The sequence below is a fragment of the Hydra vulgaris genome, chromosome 12, assembly GCF_038396675.1.
Source record: "Hydra vulgaris chromosome 12, alternate assembly HydraT2T_AEP".
Taxonomy (NCBI): domain Eukaryota; kingdom Metazoa; phylum Cnidaria; class Hydrozoa; order Anthoathecata; family Hydridae; genus Hydra; species Hydra vulgaris.
Genome location: NC_088931.1, coordinates 80820001 through 80846024, shown reverse-complemented (window position 1 = coordinate 80846024; position 26024 = coordinate 80820001). Strand labels below are relative to the sequence as shown.

The 26024-nt window shown below is 26.0% G+C and overlaps 1 protein-coding gene across 2 annotated transcripts in view; it reads left to right on the top strand.

The window, feature by feature from the left end:
• The window catches only part of LOC100204927 (leucine-rich repeat serine/threonine-protein kinase 1), a 93586-nt gene that overhangs the window by 59952 nt on the left and 7610 nt on the right, over nt 1-26024 (top strand). The window contains exons 21-26 of one of the 2 annotated variants that reach the window (XM_065814624.1): nt 2153-2353; nt 21555-21779; nt 22033-22206; nt 22551-22710; nt 25185-25360; nt 25725-25832. In XM_065814624.1, the coding sequence (XP_065670696.1) occupies nt 2153-2353; nt 21555-21779; nt 22033-22206; nt 22551-22710; nt 25185-25360; nt 25725-25832 (1044 nt within the window). Of the gene's footprint in view, nt 1-2152; nt 2354-21554; nt 21780-22032; nt 22207-22550; nt 22717-25184; nt 25361-25724; nt 25833-26024 lie in introns of both variants that reach the window. The other variant, XM_065814623.1, reaches the window with a different exon arrangement.

The following is a 26024-nucleotide window of genomic DNA, read 5'->3' as shown; positions in this document are numbered from 1 at the left end:
CTGCAATTGAAGTGGTATTCTGGATTTTTCATCGAGTGAATGTTCTTCTACAGCCACGCTTCCTCTTCTTCTGTGTGACTCTTGAAATCTCACCAAATTTTTAGTCCAAGTCTTCTTGTTCTTTGTTACTGTGGTATGACTTTTCTTGTGAGACATCATATAATATTGTTACGACTTTACGGATAGCTGAGCGTAAATATCCGTTTAATAAAGTCGTTTAATTAATAAAATACTTTAACTGTATAGTAATCCAATTATAGTTCGATAATCCAGTCAATGTTGATAACAGTTCGATAATCCAGTCCGTATCCTAACGATAATGCTACAACTACTTATACTTCGTACACTTACAGCGTCTTTAGTTCGCTACAGTAGTTCCTTATTAGCTCAGTTACACGCAGAGTACTTCATAGAACTATTCACATTATCAACACTGAGCTCTGACAGCAGCTCGCTTATATAATTATTTAGAGCTTCCAGAATGTTCTACTAAGTTCTATAATCTTCTACAGTCTGTTACAGTCGTCTATATCACCGTGGTAACACAATGACGTCATCACATAACAATTCCAAGTATTTGCCGGCACACGGCCGTTTCGTTGCCATGGTAACGTGTGGCGTTATATTTATAAATTCATAACAAAATAATGAAATAAATAGAATTAAGCTGAGAATTAAGCTTAAGATTAAAACATCGGTCAAAAATGAATGTATAAAAATGGTAAATCAAATTTTTTTTTTGGGGTGACCTTTTTTTGTTGCAGAAAGCTATTTGGGCCTTTTTTCATGATTTTAGGTAAAAGTTCATCGATTTATGATACAGGAAACATTTTATTTGAAAAAAAATTAAAAAGTCATATCCCTAATGTATATATATATATATATATATATATATATATATATATATATATATATATATATATATATATATATATATATATATATATATATATATATATATATATATATATATATTTATATAAATTTGTTTATATATATTTGTACTATGTATATTAAGGTGGTTCTAAGAACAACTTTTTCTGAAAATGACTGCTGGCACCCCCTGAATATGTTGTATATAATTAAAAAAATGCTAGATTTAAGAAATTTTTGAATAAAAAATATTTTAAGGGGTTGCTACCGACCCTCGAACATTATATAGGTCCTTAATATTATTTAAAAAAAAGTTTTTCAAAATTATGTCATGTTGGGTCTCAAATGAAGGGAAATTATATAAAAATTTTATAAATATTAATCATTTTATAATTAAATTTTTTTTTAGATTTTAGTAAATAAAAAGTTACGTTTTTTAACTAAAAATAAAAAATTGGGAATTCATCAAGATTTTTTGATTATAATTTTTTTTATTTATGTTTTTTTATAAAATGAATATTATTTTTGAAATTTGTATATGATTTTTTTTAATAATATTAGGGACCTATATAATGTTCGAGGGTCGGTAGCAACCCCTTAAAATATTTTTTATTCAAAAATTTCTTAAATCTAGCATTTTTTTAATTATATACAACATATTCAGGGGGTGCCAGCAGTCATTTTCAGAAAAAGTTGTTTTTAAAACCACCTTAATGTATATATATACATATAAATCTGTACCTAATATATATATATATATATATATATATATATATATATATATTATATATATATATATATATATATATATATATATATATATATATATATATATATATATATATATATATATATATATATATATATATATATGAGCCCACTGATGGCGAAACAACTTGTCGAAGAAAATTAGATAAGTGTTTTTACTAATAAATTATTGCTCTGTTCTTTAAGAACATTGAGCACTCTATTTGTAGAATACTTTTATATATATATATGTATATATATATATATATATATATATATATATATATATATATATATATATATATACATATATATATATATGTATATATGTATACATATATATATATATGTATATATGTATTTATATAAATTTGTTTATATATATTTGTACTATGTATATATATATACATATAAATCTGTACCTAATATGTATATATATATATATGTATATATATATATATATATATATATATATATATATATATATATATATATATATATATATATATATATATGTACTTTGCATAAATAGGTTGCTATACTGTGTCGCCTTAAACATCCAAACATTGTGAATTTTGTTGGAGTATGTTATAGACCATTTTGCTTTCTGCTAGAACTTGCTCCTATGGGAAGTCTGCACTCTACTCTTGTTAAAACTAAAAATGATAAAGACCATATGCCTATGGTTGGTCCACTGTTAGGAGAACTTCTCACTCTTAAAATTGCTTTACAGGTTGTTTTTTTTTTTAAATTATTAAACAAAATTATTAACTGTTTTTTTTTTACATATATGTAAATAAAAGAAATGATTCACACATACTCTAAACACATGATTCACACTACTCTAAACATAACTCTAAGTTTGTTTTACTTAGAGGTATGTTCAGAGTAAAAAATTTTGAATTGTTTTTCAATTTAAAAATATTGTAAAAAAATAAAACATGGTTATTTTTGATATAGTTTAAGAATAAATTTTCATTCTAATGAAAAAGCAACACAAGTTTTATCTACATGATGATTATTAAGCGCTGGTTTTACTCCATTACAAGCCTTGATACTTTTTTTTCAAAATTGTATTTTTATTTTTTTACATTTTTCTTCAAATAATGATGATTTTTGGTAATGATGAGAGGAGGCATAATGATTTGCTGATGGTGGCTTAAGTTTTTTATATGTAGTGTAAATGAGGTTAGATCATTTATGATTTTGTATAGCCTGTTATACAAAATCATATCATCATACACCTCAAACATTATACACTATATTGCAACTTCATTTCTTGTATAGGGTTATGAAATGTCTGAGTTTTTTCTTTATTTAGGATAATTTTTTATCTAAAATAGTAAAAATATTAGTTATTTTTCACAAGTGTAAAATAACTTACTATTCTCAATTTTGATCTCAAAATCTGGAAATTTAGTTGACATTTAGAGGTGAAAATTTAGAGGTGAAAAGAGATATTATAAAAGTTAAAGTTTATTTTTGAATTCATAAAAGATGACATGAGGAATCTAAGATTAATAAGATAAAAGTTATTCATCACATTTAGTTAGCTACCTAGCCTTGGCCTCATTAAAATCAAATTAAATATATTCTGAAAAGTTACATCAAGGATATTCACAAATAATAAAAACTACTAATCTAAAGTAAACACCTAATGTAACACTAATGTAATACTAATTGTGATACTAGTATTTATAACAATAAAATAATAGCAATAATAGCAATTACAGTAATAATAAATAATAATAATAAATAATAATAATCATAACGTAGAATATGGTTTTTGCTATAATTAAAAAAGTTGGTTAATAGAAAAGGTAGGTTGTTGTGATGTTAATTCCAAACTAATAAACAATTTAATAGTTGAATTTTGAAGAACTTTTGATAAAAGGATGTTCAAGTTTGGATTATTATGCTGGAAATACAATTAATTATTTTTAAATTTGGAAATACAGTTAATTATTTTTAAATTTTAAAAATTATTTTTAAGCTATATTTTTTAGATGATCCTTAACAATGCATGCAACTGATATTTGTTTCCAAACTTGATAAACATCTGAGTGAAAAACAGGATGATATAAATTAACCAGTTTCATGGTTGACATAATGGTGGATTTTGGCCAAAATTCTATTTGATTTGCCAGGGTGTTAAATTTGGTACAGTGTTTTAACGAAATTTCGAATTTCTCAAAAAACTTCCTAATCCTAAGATATTAATTAATTAATCCTAACCCCCTTTCCCCTGAAAATGTGTTCCAGGAATGTGTGGGATTTTTTTCTTATATTATTTCTTCTTCTACTCCACTGCAAATACAGTCTGTAATGTATATTGAAGATAAATATGAAATCAACACAAAATTAGACAGTTTTGCAACGACACGACAAATTAAACACCGATTTCCAAAAAGATATATTAAGAAATATATACATTCATATTATAAAATAATCCGTGTATATTAATTAATTATTGTTAAGAATAATATATTTAATTTATTTTTAATCTTAATATATCATTGTTGCTTTCATTTTAAGAAAATTCTTTTGAATATATATTTCTTTTTCAATGGTGGACATTAAATGGAAATTTTTAAGGTAATATCGCAATTTATGTTTAATGAAAATTTCTGCAGAAGAGAGCCAATGATCTTCTACTTAATTATTTAAATTCTGCTTGACATTCTTTATGGATAAACCCTTACACCATCATGTAATAAATTATATCCTCAAAAGAAATGTTTTTAAAATAGAAAAATAGAAAAGGTTTAAAAGTAGTAAACATGAGCTCATATGTTTCATATTTCACATTTATTGCGAGTTCATTTTTATAATTAATATTAATTTTCTTTAGACACAAATTGCATAGCAAAATAAAGTTATAATTACAAAATCTTAGCAAAAACAACAACTAATGTCGTTTAATTACAAAAAAATATTAGTGGTAAGTGCTTGCACGCTATCATAGCATTGAAGAATACCAATAATTATTTTTTCATTTATGGTCATAAAATGTTATTATGACTATGGTTCATTCACACATTTAAATTTTTGCATTTACATTTTCATTACAAGCAAGCAGTGACTCCAGTTTTCTTGATTTTTAAGTTTCTACTACTAGTTTGTTGTAATAAAAAAACATTCTTGTAATTAAACATATTTAATTTACATTTTAAAATATATATTTAATTTATGTTTAATTAAAAGCAAGCAGTAAAGTAAAGAAATCTATTTTCTTTGTTAAATAAATTTCAAGTACCAGGTTGTTATAATCATAAAACATTTTTTGTAATAAACTTATATTTCAGAGGTGGATTTTTAAAAAAAGTTAGTTGAGAAAAGATAGTAGATAAGTGAAAAATGATTTTAGTCATGCGATTACGTCAGTTGATATAAATTACCAAACAAAAAAAAGACAAAAGACTTACTGTTAAATCTGTAGTTAATCAAAATTTCGAAAGTAAGGAGCTTCTCAATATTTTTGTTGACGAAGCAAATGTACTACTTGAAGTAGAGTTTGCAGTAAGACTTAATAAGTTATTTAACTTTTTAGTCAAAAAGGGAAAAGCTTTTAAAAAAATAGCATTTGCAAGTGTTAAACCAAAAAGTTTGTTATTTTTTTGATTGTACTTTATTTCTTGCTAACTTTTTTATATAATAATTGCTGTTGTTGGAATGCATTGCAAAAAATTATTTGTAAATTTTGAAAAATGAATTTTACAAGCAAATTGCCGAGAAAATCCTTAAAATCGCTGGGAAAATCCCAATTCTCAAGAAGTTTCTTCCAATAAACATTTTCGCAGTTATGTAATCGCGTAGCTGTACCAATAATGGGTTCTTTATTTCAAATTTTACACAACTAATAAATTAGAGTTTTTTACAATATTTTTCGATTGGTTTTTGAAAATAAATAATTTTTAATTATTTTTAGATTTATTATTTATAACTTTTAAATTTATTATTTTTACTTTAATTAACTTTAATTTTGGAAAACTTTATTTGGAGAATGGTTTTTTTTTTTACCTTTAAATTGGGAATTTGAATTTTTTTAGCATTTGGGAATACCGTGTTTGACAGGGCCCCACAAAGCTAGTTTACACCCTGTTTGCCTAATTTCAATGTTTAATCTTGAAGATGAATGATAAATTATAGATCATAATTTGTATTTTTGTTATTTAAGTGATTTGTTACAAGTGATTTGTTAGTTAGAAACATATTGGTGTCGTATGCAAAATGGTAGGCAGTATTATAATATCACAAATTTAAGTGAAACATCCTTTCATTAACTTGTTTTGTAGATTGAAGTCTGGGCTGAGTATTTTTATATACTACCCCTAGGCAGATTACCATCCAAGGTTTAAAAGTTTTACATTAAGGCTTTCCTAGGTGTTTGCCTTAACCGTCTGTCCTAATATATATATATGTATATACAGTATTGGACAAAACATTTGCAACCAACATCGAACAATGCTAAAAAGTGTTCCTAATTTTACATGTCTTAAAAACGAAACGAACTATACTACCACAGCAAACAGTTCAGGAGTCTGGAGTCATAGCATGCCATGACATGAGCAATCAGCTAACAGGTGACAGTGCACAGGCAGAATTTTGTTGACAAGTGCCATTTTGCAGTGGACAAATCAAGTGCAACTTTTTTGGTTTGTTTCATTTTTTTAAGTCTGGTCCCTGTCAACGTCACGGAAGTTTTTTTAATAATTAAAGGAAGTATTCAGAAGTTTCCAGAAGCATGCAGAAGCTTCCAGAAGTTTCTAGAAGAAGCATCTGGAAGCATCCAGTAGCATCCAGAAATATCCAGAAACATTCAGAAGCATCCAGACGCATCCAGAAGCTTCCAGAAGCATCGAAAAGAAGCATCTAGAATCTTCCAGAACAGGTTCACACAGGTTCATTTTACTATATAAGAGACATGTAATTCAGTCAGTATATGGAAGTCAATCAGTCAGTATTATCAAGACAGTTTATCGAAGTGAGTTTTATCAAAGTGTTTTATCGAAGAACATCAATAGAAGAAGTGAAATACAACAAGTGTTTCATTACATCAATACAGTCCACATCCAACCAAGACGTTGTGTTCCACAGAGCATTATTGTATCATCACAAGGTAAATGTAACATGGTAAGCCTTGAGAAGCGTGATTATTTATTTTTATTATATTTATGACTTCAAGTGCAAAAATGGCTCCCGACAGTCTTGGATTGGAACTAAGAAAAAAATTATTGGCGATTACGTAAGTGAAATGTCACAAAAAAGTATTTGTGATAAATATCGCGTGAAAAAATGAACCTTATCAAGACTATGATCCAAATATCGTTCTACGGGGAGTTTGGCAGCAGATAACAAAGGTGGAAGACTGCGTTCCACCACTTCTAGAGAGGATTCTATGATCGTCAGATCCGTCAAGAAGGATCCCTGGATATCATCAGTCGAGATACAAAAGCAATTAGAGCTGCCTGTATCGGACCAAACAATCAGACTACGTGCTGTTGAAGCGGGATTGTTTTCTTGACGCCCTGCAAATAAACCGCTGATTTCACTATAAAACCAGAAGAAAAGACTCCTGTTTGCTACATCTCATATTGACTGGAATGTGCAGAAATGGCGAACTGTCCTGTTCAGTGATGAATCGAAGTTCAACATCATTGGGAGCGATGGCATTCGCCGTGTACGTTGACCGGCCGGAAAACGCTTCGATTTATGTTACTGCCATAAGACAGTGAAGCATGGTGAAGGTCTGGGGGTGTTTTTCTGCTAACGGTCTAGGTCCAATACATCGAAACGATGGAATAATGGACCGTTTCATGTATAAAAATATCCTGAAAGATGTTATGTTACCTCATGCTGAATGGAATATGCCGATAAAATGGGTTTTTCAGCAAGACAACGATCCAAAACACACTGCAAAAGTAGTCAAGCAGTGGTTTCAAGACAACCACTTATTGGTGATGGATTGGCCGCCTCAATCTCCGGATCTCAACCCTATCGAGAACCTGTGGGAGATCTTCAACCGCAGAATTATTTGTGAAGGTGTTTGTAAAAAGGATCAACTGTTTGAACAAATCCAAAAGGCGTGGGCAGCGATTCCACAAAGTTTCATTGATCACCTAATCAAATCTATGCCTCGAAAATGCAAGGCTGTGATCAACAACAAAGGATTCGCCACGAAATATTGATAGCGAAATACAGCTTTGTCAACATTTTGTCGAGTTGCACTTGTTTTGTCCAGAAGGAAATCAACTTTTTTTAATACTTTTGATTAATTTATTAATTTTCGTGTACAAATAATGAACTTTGTGATGAATAAAACTTGAAGAAATTTTTCTCTAAACAGTTACATAGTTACTTTTCTAAATCGAAAAAGTGCAGCGCTTTTATATAAAGAAACTAAATTAGCATTATTTGGTTGCACTCATTTTGTCCGATACTATATATATATATATATATATATATATATATATATATATATATATATATATATATATATATATATATATATATATATATATATATATATATATATATATATATATATATATATATTTATATATAAATATTTATATATAAATATTTATATAAAAATATTTATATAAAATATATATATATACATAAATAATATATATACACACGCACACACACACACACACACACATATTACACTTTATTAAATCTTTCTTGTATTATCACTTTCTTAAGTTTAGTGCTACAGTGTATATATATATATATATTTATATATATATACATATATATATATATATATATATATATATATATATATATATATATATATATATATATATATATATATATTATATATATATGTATGTATGTGTGTATGTATTTATATATATATATTTATATATATACACACACACACAACAGACACACACATAAATACTTTGGTTCTGCAGACATGTCCAACAAAATCTAACACAAAATTTTACTTTAAAGAAAGCCATACGATTAGGTGGTTCATTCCTGACCATGCATATTATATTTTGTTTTTACAACTCAACCACATGCTTTGGACAACTTAAGCATTACGAAAATATGCATAAATAAAAATAAAATTAAAAAATAAAATCTTAAAGAAAGAGAAAATGAAAAAATTAAAACTTAAAAAGTTAAAATTTGTAAAAAAACGTAACAAATTTTTTATATTACCTTTTTTTGAATTTATAAAAATCATTGAACAAAAAAATAAATAAAATATAAATTATAAATTTAAATTAATAATAATGAATTGTAATGTTTTAATATAAATAATAAAAGCCGGGCTGCTTAATTTAAAAAATTTAATGCTTTAACGTCTTTTAAAAAATAAATTAGCTCAAAAAAAAATCACACACTTTATTAACATAACTGTGTGTTCAAATTCATTTTCTGTTTTGTATATAAAAATAAAAAGTTTAAAAAAGGAAATTTATATACTATACTGAATTTACTAATAATCTTGGAACACCTTAGATAATTATAAAATAAATGCACACTAAAAATGGGTTAGACAAGATGACTGGCAAATGTTTTTTATCGAACAAGTATATATATATATATATATATATATATATATATATATATATATATATATATATATATATATATATATATATATATATATATATATCTATATATATATATATATATATATATATATATATATATATATATATATATATATATATATATATATATATATATATATATATATATATATATATATACATTTATATATATATATATATTTATATTTATATATATATATTCATATTTATATATATATATATATATTTATATATATATATATATATTTATATATATATATATATATTTATATATATATATATATATATATATATATATATATATATATATATATATATTTATTTATATATATATATACACACCCAAACACATACGCATATATCATCAAAGTGTCAAAAAGCCATGAAAAATTATCCATTAAAAAGTTAAAAATTGTTGTATTTGTTGGTTTGCTCAATTCACAAAAATGGTATTAATGTGCACCATAAGATTAATGGCAAGAACATGGTCAATGGACTAATATGTTCACTGAACAGATTAATAATTATAAAATCAATATTCAGACTAATATATAAATTTCTCTTGGTAAATAATACATCAAGAACATTGGTTTTTAAATTTAAGAATGAAAAAGCATAATACAAAATGCTTTTTTCAGTAAAGGAACTGAGGTGTAAAAAAAAGTATATATACAACCTGATTATACTTCCGACAAACTGAGTTTGAAAACAATGACTTGCAACACAATAATAACTTAGACCAACTCTTTCCATTTTTTATTAGAGGCGAAATAATGTTGTGTATCAGCCTCACTACAACGAATGATATTGGCAACTGCAAAGTTCACCCATCTGTAAAAGAAAGTGTTGCCAAGCAGTTCCAGACTCTACAGTAGGTTACCTAAAGTCGATCCTAGGTTCAATCATATCTGCATCAAGACTCAAAATTGGAAAAAAATGCACAGGCTTCATAGTGTTAGAAGGTTTCAACTTTCCTAATATTGAATGGACAGTTGACGATCCATTAATTCATTCAAATGAATTAATGAACCGTCAGCATGAATTTATTGAAGTTTTAAATTGTTGTTCTCTATACCAAATAGTAAATTTTCTAACATTCAAATAAAGTGATCTTGTCACTGCAGTCAACACTCTTGATCTGCTTTTAGCATGCAATCTGAATTTGTTTGCTTTTTATAGTGTTCACTATGAAAAACAAAAAAATCACTAATCTTTGACTTAGCAATATTTTATTAATTTTATTGACGTAAAATAATATTCACAAAATATAAATTTTTGCTTTATGTTATATTCCTATGAACTATGTATTATGAACTAAATGATTGATGTCACTCATGTCATTATAATAATACGGTTAAATGAACTTGAGTTATTCTAATTATATTTAATTGATGTGCTATAAAATCTGTTTTGTATATCTTGAATTGTGTTTGACTTTATATTTGATAAAAGCCAAAAATATTGAATATACTTTTTTTAATACAGTTTCACAACAATTTTATCAAATATAAAGTCATTATGGATGTTAAAATATTCAAAAAAGTACTATGCGACTAACCAAACGAAGAAGAATATATATTCTGGAAAAAAAAATGCTATCAATTTATCTAGATAAAGCTAATATTGACTAAGATTGCAAACTTCAAGTTTTATTTGTTCTATCCTGAGTGAAAGCTTTCACAATAATCCAAGATACTTTATCATATGATGATGCAATCAAAATGCTCGATAACAAATATCAAAAACAATCAACAGCTATTATAGTGCGCCACAAACTTCGCTCTTTAAAGCAACAAGAAGGAGAAACAAATGAAAGCTTTATGAGCAGCCTGAAACAATTCGTAAGAAAATGTCTATCAGAACCCCTAACAGCAAAAAAACATATTAATTTACTAATTTATTCGCCTACTACGCAAAATGAATACATTATGTACCTAGTTTACTCAAGCAAGAGACAACTTTTCGACCAGGGGCTTGAACCCACCGGCAAAAGAAGCAATTAAGAAGCTCAAAATTAAACTTGTTAAAGCTTGTCTAGCCTCCCTCAACTATTGGAACAGATGCCTTTGACACAGCACCGGGATGAACGTTACTTTAACTAGGCAGACCCGTGGTCTTCTTCTCAAGAACACTAACAAACACTGAAAGAAAACACGCAATTGTTGAGAAAGAAGCGGCTACTATAACAGAATGCTGTAGCAGATAGAAACACTTAATTAATTAAGAACCATATATCATTATCATTACAGACCAAAGATCCATTTCTCTTATTTTCAATAACAGATTTCACCAAAAAAAAGAAAAACTAACTCAATGGTGTTTAGAATTAGCATATATTAATTATACAATTTCATACAGACTAGGAAACCAAAATATCGTAGCCGATGCCCTTTCTCGATGTTGCTCGATTCAAAATACCAATAAAACCTTTAACAATATTCATTCCCAACTATGCCATCCCGGAGTTAAAAAAATGATACATTATTGCAAAACTCGAAAACTACCCTTCTCTACCACTGAAATTAAACAACTAAGAAGCCAATGTACAACCCATTTTACAAACCTTGAAGCAAAAAGACCTTGGGAATGCTTATTTATGGACTTTGTCGGATCTTTACAATCAACCACAGCTAATAAATATATGCTCATGGTAGTAGGCAAATACTCGCACTACCCATTTGCATTCTTTTGTAAGGATATAACAGCTGACACTGTGATACAACACCTTCTCAGTCTTTTGTCATTATTTGGTGCACCATCATCTATGCATACAGATCGGGGAACACAGTTTGAAATATAAAACTTGAAGTATTCCTAGAAAGAAACAGTGTCATCAGAACTCGAACTACTCCTTATCACCCAAAAAGCAATGGTCAATGTTAACAAATGAATGGAACAATACTTAAAGCTGTTAGTCTGACCCTGAAAATATTGAGTCTGGGAAAAAATAGATGGGAGGTAGCATTGCAAATGGCTCTATCCTCTATAAGAGGACTTCTGTGTACTGCTACTAACGAAACACCCCACCAGAGGATGATGAACTTTCAGCATTCATCAATAATAGGTACAGTTCTACCAAACTTCCTAACAGAGCAAGATTCCACAATTTTATATAGATGTCAGATACAATTAAAAGGAGATCCACTTGTTGATCTCCTTTTAATTGTATATCTACAAAATGTAAATCCATTAATAAAACCAGTTCAACAACAGTCCAATGGCTTGAACAATGACAAAATTGTCTTTAGTAACAACATCCACAATTCTGGAAATAGAAAACAAGATGAATCAAATGACACCAACAAAGTAGCAAACCTACATCATTTGTTTGGGAATCCACTACATTGTTTGACCAATCAACTACAACAATACCTAGTTAACCATCTAAACAAAAAGTTACTACTTCTGTATGCCTGTGAATGCTATGAGTTATTTTGATGAACATATAAGGAAGTTGTAGGTTGTTTATTCCAATTTTTAATAATAAAAAAAAGAGCAGTCAACCCTGGTTGAATGCAAAAGTGAAAAGCAATAAAGATTAAACATTCGCTATTTTAATTCACATAGGCAAAGTTAAGAGTCTCTATAGGCTTTCAGCAAAAAAAGCATTAATGAAAAAAAAATTAATCAAAGATCAACTTGGGAATAGAAATGGACTTGGTAAAAAGAGCAAATCTCTCACTTAAACTTTTATTGTCATATGTGTACAGAAAAAAAGTGCTAAACCCCAAATTAGAGCAATAAAAATTCAAAAAAACAATTATTTTTGTATCATTTTAATTGGAAAAATTAATAATACAAACAAATTATTTATTTTCCCCTTTTCTTCTTATAACTATTTTATAAAAATAGTTATAAGAAGAAAAGGGGGAAAAAAAATTTAAGTCGAACAAATTAATTAAACGCAACAGTAAAACAAGTGTTTTATTTCAATTCTAATTAAATAATTTAAAAAAAAAAGTATAACCAACATTTTATTTATTTTGAATAAATTAATAAAACATTTAAAATAATTTAAAAAAAACAGCAGTATAACCAACATTTTATTTATTTTGAATAAATTTATAAAACATTTAATTTATTAAAATTCTAAATAATACAATTACTAACTGTACAAACATTTAAGTTCTAAACACAAATATTTTTTTTAAACTGTAAACAAAATAATTAAAGTATAAACCGAATAAAAAATGATTGATTTAAATTCTGAACAAATTAATTAAAATACCAGCAAAATGCTCATTTTATATAAGTTCTAAATTAAATGATACAAAAAAATAAAAAATAAATGTTAAACAAACATTCTGTTTAATTTCCAAATATGAACCTTTTATTTAAATTGGAAACAAAACAATCAAAATAAAAACAGAAAACAAACGTTTCATTCATAAAATAAATAAATTTAGTAAAACTTTTTTTTGTTTTTCAAATTTGTAAGCAAAAATTAACATTTGAGAGAAGGGTCGGCAAGCTTGGCGTTTGTTTTTCTTTCAATTTGATAATCTTTTTTTCAATTTGAAATCTTTTTGTTTGTGAATGAGTGTTTGTGGTTAGCCCATCTTTTCTTCCATTCACCTTCTGCTAGGCCAATATATACTTTTTCTGGGGTGTTAGGGGGGGATACTATACATTTATAAATAACATTAGAGGCTCTACATTTTCCTATTATAGGGCAGTTTTCTTTCTTTATGCAATTGCAGGGTGGGTATTTTTTTGGTCTTTCTATATAGCTATGATATCATTCATCAAGCACTCTTGCTGAATATATGCTCACAGCAAAATTAAACTTATTTATATATATATATATATATATATATATATATATATATATATATATATATATATATATATATATATATATATATATATATGTAGCAGTTCACTTATTGAATGTTTTGTTTTTTCTCGGTGTTTTAATGGCTTTATTTCTAAAAAAAAAAAAAAGCATCTAAATAAATAGCAAACATATATGTTTATATCCATAATATGTATGCATAATGTGCATCGTGGAATTAATAAAATAAATTCTTAAAATGAATTAATAAAAGCTTCCAGCTTTTATTCCTTCTGGAATAAAAGTTTGGAACCTTTTATTAATTCTCTTCAATTTTAAGTCAAGCCTCATTCTACTCCACATTTTTCACCATCTTAAGCAGTTGCTTTATTAAACCTTAATCTTTTTTTCATCTTTTTTACAAGAACATCTCTTTTAAGAACAAAGTCTTAAAACTCATTGGAATTGTAATAAGAACTGCTTTATCTGCCAAGCTTGAGCCACTCTCCCATTGTTGTAAGGTTGCATTTTTTTCTTTTTTCTGCAAATTAAAATAAATTTTTCTGCAAATTCTTTTATTAATTTAGTTTTTTTTCTAGAACATCAAAAAAATCTTGTAACTCTTACCCATATTCATGTTTTCCTTTTTTATACAACTTACAACTTTTTATGTCTTAAGTTATTCCTTTCGTAGTATTTTAACTTGTTCTCTATTTATCAGTAATATCTCAGTAAGTATCTCATAACTTAATAGTGGTTGCTTGCAATCTTGTTGGAAGTAAATTAGATTTAAAGGAAGTATAAATGTATGCCATTATTTATTAAATAGTAAATGTAAGCATAAAATTATAATATATTAAGTATTATAAATTTTTTTCTAGCCCTGGCTATCAACCCCGGTCACTTACTAGGTTCAGCTACATGTGATCATTTGTGACAGGAGGGAAGGGGTTAAAAATTGGCAAATATCGGGTGGCCTGTTTTATAGATGACCCCCTTTGCACAGTGGGCCATGGTGTGCCAAAATTCTTTTTATTCATTTTTTGTATAAAAAACTACTATTCAATGAATGTAACATATTGATTTACATAAAAACATAAGGATTGTTAATTAAAAAATGAGCCTTCACTAAAAATTTTTAATTTTAAGTTGTCACCCTGAACAATATTTTATGCGGTCAAGCGCTTTTCTAAAAAAGTTTTAAAAAAAGTATTTTTATATATGTGTTGCCATTTAATGTTAGGTAATTTATATTACTACAAATTTGAATTGTAGTTTTAATATGTATATTAGCTATCAATTGGCATTTCTGTTTATCATCTTGAACGTATTTGACTCATTTTATGATCAATCAATAATAGTGTGTTTAATGGTTGAAATAATTTTTTTTTTTTTTTTTTTGCTAATACTATGCTTTTATTTTTCCATGTTTGTTCAGGGTTTTTTATGGCTGATATTCACTGAAAAAAAATTATTTAATGAGTCAAAAACAGTTTTGGTTGCAGATACTTGCAGATGTAGACCATGTAACTAAAACATTACACATGATTTTATACCATGACAATTGTCAATAAAACATTTTTTTTTATATTACTATATATTATTGATTATACTAAAACCCTATATAAATAGGTTGCTTAGATATTGTTCGTAAAATAATTGCCAACTACATTTAATTTATTTTATATTAAATTATGCAAATTATATTAAATTATATATATATATATATATATATATATATATATATATATATATATATATATATATATGTATGTGTATATATATATATATATATATATATATATATAATATATATATTATATAGTATATATATATATATATATATATATATATATATATATATATATATATATATATATATATATATATATATATATATATATATATATATATATATATATATATATTTTTATATATATATGAATAGGTTGACTTTTCTAATTTTAGAATAAATAATAATGTAACAATGAAGTACCATTATATATACAACTGCATTAGATCCAATAATATGTCTATACAAGATCCAACAATTTATGATCAATTACTTTCAAGTTAGACTTAGCTGATTCGGAAATTATAAGAAACAAACTAATTGCATTCTTAAAGAACTTGAAGTCTTGTTGGAATGATGTTAGCTGCAAAGTTGTCGTATTTGAGAAAAAGTATGCAAAATGGTTGGATGCTGACTTTATACCTATATGTTCCACCTGCTACTCTAACAATTGTTAGCACTCCTCTTGGTAAGCCTACTTTAAATTTTGATGAGTCCTCTTTGAGATCTAAGTATAGAAAAGTTGCTGAAACGGATCAATACTCAGCTAGCCAACTATTATTTGCAACTTAAGTCAAATTTGGAAAAAATAATGAGCCTAAAAATAATGACGAGACAAAGATTTGGTGCTTTTCAATAAAACCAAACTTATATCACCCAAAAAAAAATTAAATTTTTTTTTTTGGGGGGTGATATAACAATGATATAATTTGTGATATAAAAATGATGTACGAAGCAGAAAAAACTATATTGTTTAGAAGCAAAGTTTTCTCTATGGTCCAAATTAAAAATAACTTTGAGACCATATCTAAATCAAAATTTCCAAAAAGTAAAGTTTTCTTTACGGTCCAAACCAATACTTTATTGACATAATTAATATATTTAAAAACTTTGGCATATAAATTTGCTGAACAGTCACACAGGAGCAGTGAACACCTGAGGAAAGAAATGAAGTACATTAGAATAAAGGAGAACTATTTTTTGAACAAAGTATATTTTGACAGTTGTCAAGATAAAAATAAAGATTAATAGAGAAATATTTAAAAATAAATAAGACAGACAATGCACAGTACTTAAAATAATAAACAATAAATTGTTTCATAAACACTAATATGAACGAAGATATACAAAAAATATGTGACTAAGCAAAAAATAAATAAAACAAAAAATTGATTACAAAAATAAAAAGTATGCACACAACAATGAAAGGCCTCAGAATGGAAAAAAAACATTAATGCCAATGTGTAAACATAATTTGTGTAGTGATTAAGTAATAAACATCTCCTCAGAGTCGCGTCTAATATTACTGGCGTTTTGATGAGGATTAGCACTAACAATTAGTTTATCCCGTCAGACAAGCGTTATTGCCACTTATGCTTTACCCTGCCACTTACACCTAATCCATACTGCAGTAAAAAAGGACTCATTACAAATAGCCAAAACCCAACCATCCCCAAATTTGTAAAGCATCAATATTTTTTTTGATCATATGATATTAAAGGGGTAGATCTACTATACAACATAAATAAAAATAACTAAATATATCACTTACCATACCACCAAAAGAAAACATAAAAACACAAATTAAAACCTTAATAGAAACACAAAAATAATCATAAATTTGTTTTTAAAAACATAAAATCAAATAGGTTCTTCTAGCATAAATAAACCCAAGACAATCAGAAAGATTAATAAAAAGCCAAAGTAGCTGAAAAATTGTCTCTAAATTGCTTACAAATTGCCAGTCAAGAATCTACATTGCTTACAAATTGCCAGTCAAGAAATGGTCATCAAGATTACCAGCTGACAAACTACAAATCGAAATGCAAAAGAAAAAAATTCAACTTGTTGATTACATGACATTACCAATAGGGCTCTTAAATAAAGAAGCTATAGAGGCCTGGAATAAAGATTTTAAAAAGTATTGTGAGCATTTTCCACGCAAGTGTGACTGTATTAAATGTAATGAAGATTTATTATTATTCTAGCATAAATAAACCCAAGAAAATCAGAAAGATTAATAAAAAGCCAAAGTAGCTGAAAAATTGTTGGTGGATACTATATCTCCATCTTATGTCTACTGATGAAGCTTTGACACTTATTTTGGATTGTATTTTGACAAAGGAATCTTATCAACTGATGAAAAACAAAGTTGATGAAAAGGAATGCAATCTCTACCCAGTATATAATAATGGTAGAGTGGCGAAAGATTGATGCTATCCTAAAAATATTTGTCTAACTGACTATACTGCTAGTGCTCCACTTCAAGATCTACTGGATCACACTACAACAAGACTTTTGGAGATACAGACTGGTGTTGTAAATGCAAATGAGTATAATAGAGTAACTCTAATATACAAAGATGGTTTTGGTGGCTCAAGTGGGCATTATATTTATAAACAAACATGTAATGATGATGAGTGTACTAGGAATCTGAAGAGCGAGGAGTCTCTGTTTATTAGATGTTGTTTTTTTAGAGCTCTTATCTATCATCAATGATAAAAAGATTATTCATTGGAGAAATTCTAAACCATCATCTACTTTGTTTTTTCGGCCTTTGAGATTTAAATTTGCAGAGGAAACTCTGGACCTTCTTTGTAGTGAGGAATTGACATTAAAAAAATAAGATCAAACAGCTAACTAAAACAAGCTATGTCCTACTTAATGGTAAGCCTATTGATGTTGACCATAAAATCGAAATTACTATGATTGATGCCAAAGCCCGTACTGCATTATCAAATGTAACTGACTTATCACAGTGCTGCTTTCTATGTTGTGTTAGTCCTAAAAAAATATAAACATATGTATATATTAGAGTGGTTCAAAAAACAACTTTTTTTAAAATAGTCTGCTGCACTTAACTAAATGTGTTCTATATAATACAAAAACACTAGGTTTAAAATTTTTTTGAATAAAAAAGATTTTATTCAAAAAAATTTTAAACGTAGTGTTTTTGTATTATATAGAACACATTTAGTTAAGTGCAGCAGATTATTTAAAAAAAAGTTGTTTTTTGAACCACCCTAGTATATATATATATATATATATATATATATATATATATATATATATATATATATATATATATATATATATATATATATATATATATATATATTTATACATATATATATATTTTTATACATATATATATATATATATATATATATATATATATATATATATATATATATATATATTTATACATATATATATATATATTTTTATACATATATATATATATATATATATATATATATATATATATATATATATATATATATATATATATATATATATATATATATTTATACATATATATATATATATAAATTAGTAGAAAATCACTTAACAAAAATTTAAATTAACAAAAATGATGATGAGTCCAATAGAGACTCATCAAAAGTTATGCATTTCTGATGAGTCTTTATTGATGAAACATAGTGTTAAATAAAAAATGTTCTTATAAGCGAAATAGAATGCTTAATGTTCTTATAAAAACATTGAGCACTCTATTTTGTAGAATACATTTTAAAATTTGTTTATATATATACATATACATATATATATATATATATATATATATATATATATATATATATATATATATATATATATATATATATATATATATATATATATATATATATATATATGTCTGTATATATATTATATATGTATATATATGTATGTATATATATTTGATTAGTTTAAAATGCAGTTTTATTTGTTACAGGTGTTACTGAAGTTGCAGGCTCAAAATGGGTTACAGTATGGGATTTCAATTCTACATGCATAGATACAAACATTTGAATGTTTGATCTGCATTGCTTATAAATTGCCAGTCAAGAAATGGTCATCAAAATTATAAGCTGACAAGCAACAAATTGAAATGCAAAAGAAAAAAATTCAACTTTCTGTTGATTACATGACATTATCAATTGAGCTATTAAGTGAAGATGCTTTAAAGGCCTGGAATAAAGATTTTAAAAATCATGAGGCATTTTGCATGCAAGTGTGACTGAATCATATATAATGAAGATTTATTTAAGAGATTATTTTGTTCTAGTGATCCAGTCATTTCTTCACTAAGAACAATAGTACTAAGAAGTAGGTTTTGCCAGAAGGTGTTCTGCGACTGTTAAAAAGCAGTGTTTGTTGTTTTTATAGGTTTTTATGGCTAAATTTTGGTTTTTTGCTTAATTTATTATTAAAATTCAAATTTATGCATTGTAAATTAAAATTGTCAGTATTCTATAATTTAGATAAATAAAAAAGTCCCCACATACATTTATTTGGAACACCTGAGCATTAAAAATCCTAATTTTTTAATAATTTGTATAAAATTGACTGTCACTATAAAAAGCTTGTTGCTATGTATAATAAGGTATCCATAGCAACCAAACTTAATATCCTAATAAAAAATGCAAATATTGGTACTCTTGCCAAATTTAGTGTATATGACACACAAAAACAACTACAAGTAGGTTAATGCTATGCCAAAATAGGTATCCATTGCAACTAAATAAAAATTAACACCTTCATAAGAAGTGCAGACCTTGCACTTGTGCTCATGGCAAATTTAGTATGTATAGCACACATAACAAATCTGCAACTACAAAAAGTAGGTCGTTGCTATGCAAAAAATAGGTATATTTAAATAGCAACTAAATAAAAATAACACCTTCATAAGAAGCTGAAACTTATATCGGTATTCATACTAAATATAGTGAATGTAGCACCAATATTAAATTAGTTATTATTTTTGTCTCAAAATTGGCCATTCTGACCCACTGTGCCTTGATTGCATTTACAAACGATGCTAAAACAAAAATAAAAAAGGTTCTGACTGATTTGATTTATATTAGGATAATAGCAAATTAATCTTTTTTTTTTTTTTTAATTTTTAAATAAAAATATAAATATAATATGTCAACCAAAATAAGAGTATGTAAAAAAATAAAAAAACAATAATATAGATAATTTTAATTAACATTAAAAAAAAATTAAAGATTTTTTTTCTAAATTCTCCTAATATAAAAAGTTTCAGTTAGAACAATGTCAAACTAACATGGTGAAATAACAATAACATAATGACGTAATTCGTTTTGTTAACCACAAAGTGCCAAAACTTTTCTAAATGCATGTAGGTTTAACTTACATTACACAAATATAAAATAAAGATGTGCATTAACTGATAATCTTTATTCAAAACTTTAAATGTAAAAGCGTAACATTTAATATTCTTTTGCATATATTATTAAAAAACTTAAGTTTTTAAACTAAGTTTTAGAAAAAATAAAACGTTATCATGTTTTTGTTAACTTACGTTAAATGAAAATTGCAAAAGTTCTTTTTATTTCTCATTATTTTCTTGATATATATATTTTTTATAAAGTATAAAACCTGACCAATTAAAATTTCAACATGTTAGCTCCATTTTCATGCTAAATTAATTCCGATTATGCAAATAAATTCATGGTTAAAATAACATTTAACTTTTTTTATCATGTGGCAATTAGAAAAGCCATAACTTTCGGAAACATAAGAATAACTTGTATAAATTAATTATATTACTAAAGCTATATCAATATTCATTTGCTAAAAGTTGATGAAAAAGAGAATAAATTTGACTACTTTTCATTTTCCGCCATGGAATTGCCCATATATATATATATATATATATATATATATATATATATATATATATATATATATATATATATATATAAAATTGAATAAAATTATATATATATATATATATATATATATATATATATATAATTTTATTCAGGTTGCTAAGGCTTTGAATTACCTTCATGATTCCGAAATCGTTTATAGAGATTTGAAGTCTGACAATATTCTTTTGTGGTCATTGAATGAAAATGATTGCATTAATGTAAAGTTGTCTGATTATGGTATTTCAACATTTGCTACTCCTCAAGGAGTTGTTGGTGAAGGGGGAACTCCTGGGTTTCAGGCTCCTGAAGTTAAAACTGGTTGCTCATATGATGAAAAGGTAAAAATTTAACTCATTGAGTATAAAAATTTATGTTAAAAAGTCAAACAGTCAATTGAAGTTATTTAAAGTTATTATATAAATTTAATAAAATAGTTTTAGTGAAAAAAAGTTTTAGTGAAAAAAAGTTTTAGTGAAAAAAAGTTTTAGTGAAAAAAAGTTTTTAGTGAAAATCATGTGAAGTAATGAAAAAGAAATTTAAATAAAATTTTTGTAACTTTATTATGATAAAAGTTGTTTAAATTTTTTTTAGGTTGACATATTTTCTTATGGTATTTGGTTATATGAACTTGTGTCGGGTAATCGACCTTATAGAGAATGTAAGTCTGCAACTGAAATGAAGCGCGCAGTACAGAAAGGTGTTAGACCAAGTTTATACAAAGATGAGATTGATATAAAAATGCCTTATATTGAAGAACTTATGAAGGTTTGTGTTTACCATAAATTAGTAATATTAAAATAGTATTCATTTTATTTAACAAACAGAAAAAAAAACTACACTCTTTTATTCCTTATTTTATATACTTTTATCCTTGTATCTACCTTCCCTAGGCGAGACACTACAGTCAAGGAGGTTACTCTATTTTTATTCTTTTATTTTTACAAATTGTTACAACCCTCTCTCAACTCTTTACTTCAAAATTAGGAATTTTGATGAACTAAGTCATGTAGAAAAAGTTGAGCATGGTTCCAGGGGCATGGTGGCAATCAAACACAGAAATTCTCTTTTACGGAATGAGTGCTATAACACCACTACATTTTTATTTTTAGGACTGTTGGCAAGAGAAACCTAATCAGAGACCTTCTGCTTATGAAGTAGTAAGCCGGTTACAGAACATATCAACATATCTTTTAAAACATATATTGGAAGACACAAATTGTTTAAATAAAGTTACATGTGTTGGTGAATGGTTACCAGAAAATAAATGTGGTAATAGTAAATTGTTACAATGAGTGAAAAACTCTTTAATATTTTATAATTTTTATGATTTATTATAATTGCTAATTATATAATTAATATATATATACCTTTTTTTTTAATTCTGCTTTTTTGCTAGTTTTCCAACTGGTGATTTATTTTTGATTTATGAACTAATAAATTTAAATTATTTTTTATTATTTTAAAAAATTTTTTTTCAAAAAGTTTAGTGAGTAAAAAATGTTGAGTAAGAGTTTTTTGTAGTTTAATACAGATACGTAGTCATTTCTGTATTAAATGTTGCTTGCTTTTTAGGCTGCTTTGCGTCTGTTTTTAATTATGATATATAATATAACCAGGAGGTGAATTTAATGAAATTAATAGCTGCATTTCTATTAGCAAAAATAGATCCAACTTAGATCAAATGATATATATATATATATATATACACATATATATATATATATATATATATATATATATATATATATATATATATATATATATATATATATATAAATGGTGTATCTCAAAAGACCAGAAAAATGACTACTTGTACTGTGTACTTACTGAACTAACAGCATGAATTCAAACAGCAAGGTAGAACTGGGAATAAGGGTCCATGCCAGTTCTGGAGGGTTCTTTTTTCAAAAAAATCTCACCCTATGCTTTTAAATTTTCTAGTTTTCACATTTGTTAAAGGTCTTATGAATATTCAAAAAACCTTTGAGTAACCAACTTGTTACAGTTCTTGAGATATTTTGCAGCATCTTTTGCAGCACAATTTCTGGATATTAAAAAAAGAGATTATTGAACAGAATGTAGTATCAAACTAAAATTCAGTAGATAGTCTTTCACAAGACAGATTTAAATATCAACTTTTTTTTAGAACACCATAACTACATTGAATAATAAAGATAAATGATTTAAAGTATTTTTGAAAGTTAAAACTATCACCTCACTTTTTTTTTTTTTTTTAAATGAAAGTATTGCAAATATTTTTGCTTTTAAAGTGATGTTTGGTACCTAAATTAAAAAAATTTAAAAACTAATTGAACTAACGCCACCATATATATGTTCTTTAAAAAAATTTAAAAAAACTGTCGATGTATCAAATTTCAGGATGTTACCTTATTCTGTTCATTAAATTTCGATCTTGGGGCTCTTGCATAAGCAGATGTAATATACTGCATTAGATAAGCAGACTGCATCCGGCTACTGACTTGTAGTTGGATACAGTTAACATCTCATAAGCAAAAACTTACAAACTAATCAAAAAATCTCTTTTGACTAGCCTCACACCTTTTCTTTATCTAACAGGCTGGCATACATGTAAACCTGTGTTATATTTTCTGTCTAGGATAATAAATGCTAGATTTTCTTGGCTCTACTCATAGGTTGTTGCTTGCGTCTCTGTGGTAGTGGCTATGCAATTCTTCTTGTTACCTCCTAATAAGGGAACACCTCTAAAACTCATTTTAATAGTTTTTAGGCTTACTGGTAGTAAGGCTTGCCAACCTTTGTGATAGCTCTCAGTGAGGCTGATTCCGTCAACTCTAAAGTATCAGAGTATTAACTGTGTCAGTTTGCGCATGGTAGATTTCTTTTTTGTGCTTTTGGTGTGCTATCTCTTAGCTTTATAAAGAGCCTTTTGTTTAAAACATTCTGTTGATTATCAGCACTTTCTATGGTTGAGTCAAGATCTCTGATTATTAGAAACATGAACAAAGTGCTTATATATACTAATAAAAGTATTATCATTGCAACCATATTGTTTTGATATATCTTTTGCAATTATTCGTGGCCTAGTTTTGAGCCTAAATAAATTTAATATAAAAGTATGTAACGGAAGGTGATAGTATGTAATAGATTGTTTAATTTGAAAGTTATGCAAGTTTGTGAAGTTGCAAAAAGATATAAAAAAAGTCATGCAAGCTTGTAAAAATAGCTATAATCGATGCTTTTTATAAAATTTAATTAATTTATTAATAAAAAATTAATCAAGTTTTTTAGTAATAAATCAGCTCTAAAGATAAAAAACAAGTTAGTAGCAAAAAAAAATTTCAATGTTTTCTTTACTTTTAACAAAATGGATTCTTGATAATAAATATGTTCTAAGTGTTATTTAGAACTAAATTTTTTGGAATGGGATAAGAAATTGGGATTAGAGATCAAATGAGATAAGGAAAAGAAAAATGCTGATTTGAATGTTGGTTAAACTTTTTAAGTAGGAATTATTTCTGCTCATGCTATTTTTAACTGCCTAAACAAAAGTAGAACTCTTTTGAATTTCATTAATTATTATTTTATAATATTAAATTTTATATATACTAAAGTTATATAATATTATTTCATGTTTGTTTTATTTATAAATTAAATTTTGTTATTTTATTATATTTTCTTACTCTTTTATCTTTATTTATATATTTATTATATTTTCTTACTCTTTATCTTATATATATATATATATATTTTTTTTTTCATAGAAGTGTTTGAGGAAAAAAATCAACCTTTGCTATTATTATGGTGCCATGAAAATAATAATAGAACATGTATCGTGGTTGACATTGAGAATAAACTTGTTGTCAAAAAAGTAGCTTGTGCTGGCTCTCGTGTTTTATGTTTATTGCAAGTTGAAAAGTTTATTTGGTTAGGAACTGAGGTTAATGGATTAAGAAAAAATTTATCTTTTATTTGCTTTTTTCTTTTTTCAAATTATATTTTAAATAATATGAGATGACTTTGTGAAACTCAATGTAATGAGATGATTATTATCCATTAAAATGAGACTGACTTGTTTGATATCTAATGATATGATGTGATCATGTGATATGTCTGATAATGACAAATATAATATGATATTAATAAACAATAACTTTTAATGATAAAGTAAGTTTAATATAATTTTTGATAAAATAAAATTTTATATCTAATGATATTTTTCTTTATTTGATTTGCTTTTATTTTAGGGATTAAAATTATTTAAATATTTTAAAGATTTAAACTAAATTACTTTTTTTATTTAGGGTGAACAAATAGAAGTGTTTGGGCAAACAGGATCAACAGAAGAGCGCATTCTATGGAGTATACTTCTAAAAGATCATGTCAGGAGTTTGATTTTATATCAAAATCAGGTTAAAGTTAAATTATTTTTTGCTGTTTTATTTTTTGTTGTTTTATTTTTTGCTGTTTTATTTTTTTTTCTTAATACAAAAAGCTGCAGTTGAACTTTTGTAATTCAAGCTCCTATAGTTTGAAAGATTATTTAAATTAAACTCTTTGGTCCCTTCAAGGTTTAATATTTAGGATTGAAAACACTAGTAATT